This window comes from Condylura cristata, unplaced genomic scaffold, assembly GCF_000260355.1.
Source record: "Condylura cristata isolate star-nosed mole 26May11 unplaced genomic scaffold, ConCri1.0 scaffold00009, whole genome shotgun sequence".
Taxonomy (NCBI): domain Eukaryota; kingdom Metazoa; phylum Chordata; class Mammalia; order Eulipotyphla; family Talpidae; genus Condylura; species Condylura cristata.
In genome coordinates, this window is record NW_004567110.1 from 1,100,416 (window position 1) to 1,101,162 (window position 747).

At 61.8% G+C, this 747-nt stretch overlaps 1 protein-coding gene across 1 annotated transcript in view; it reads right to left on the bottom strand.

Annotated features, from left to right (window-relative positions):
• Positions 1-747, bottom strand: part of EXOSC4 (exosome component 4) — a 5,195-nt gene that overhangs the window by 1,700 nt on the left and 2,748 nt on the right. Inside the window, exon 2 of the mRNA XM_004679932.2 lies at positions 70-146. Within this exon, the coding sequence (XP_004679989.2) occupies positions 70-146 (77 nt within the window). The remainder of the gene's footprint in view (positions 1-69; positions 147-747) is intronic.

Genomic DNA, 747 nt, shown 5'->3' on the forward strand with positions numbered 1-747 from the left:
CTCCCGGCTCGCTCCCGCCTGTCCGCCGCGCGCGACGCCGCTGGGCGCCCAGGGCTGCGGCCGCCTTACAAGCGAGACGAGCTCAGTCTCGTTCAGAAATACCCGGCGGCTCGGTCCGAGTGACCCCGCGGAGCTCGCGGGCGCGCCTGGCGGCCAGCCGTGGGTCCAGATCTCGCGGGGCGCGGCTCCCCGCCTCCGGGCTCAGGCTCTCCGAGTCCACCACGGAGGCCCCGCGAACTCGGGCCCGCGCCGAGAGGCAGGGCCGCAGCTCACCCTCAGGAGGCCGCCGTGGGCAGGGTGGTCCGGACGCCTGCCCGGCTTATCCTCTTGCTCCGCCTGAACAGGGAGGGGGCGCCCCAGAACCCCCACACTTGCCCACTGTAAACAGGTTCTGCTGTCTGCTGCAGCAAGACAGCATAGGCTTTAACAATATTTTTTCTAAGTATCATAGTTTACTTTTACATATTGCGCATTTTTCCATCTCATTTGTAATCCCCTTGGGCTTCCCATCACCAAATCACCCATGTGCGGGTGTTTTTTTTTTTGTATGCACACAAGTCTTAGAGGGCAGGGAGAGAGGGGCACCCCGAACCCCCAAACCTGCCTGCTCCATAGCCTCTGCCATCCGCCGCATCAAGACAAAATATATAAGGCTTCATGGAAAGGACCTTTAACACAGCGAGCGAGCGGAACGGGACCGCCAGGGAGTATAATCTCTGAATCACACCTGAAGCTCCCCGCGGGCTG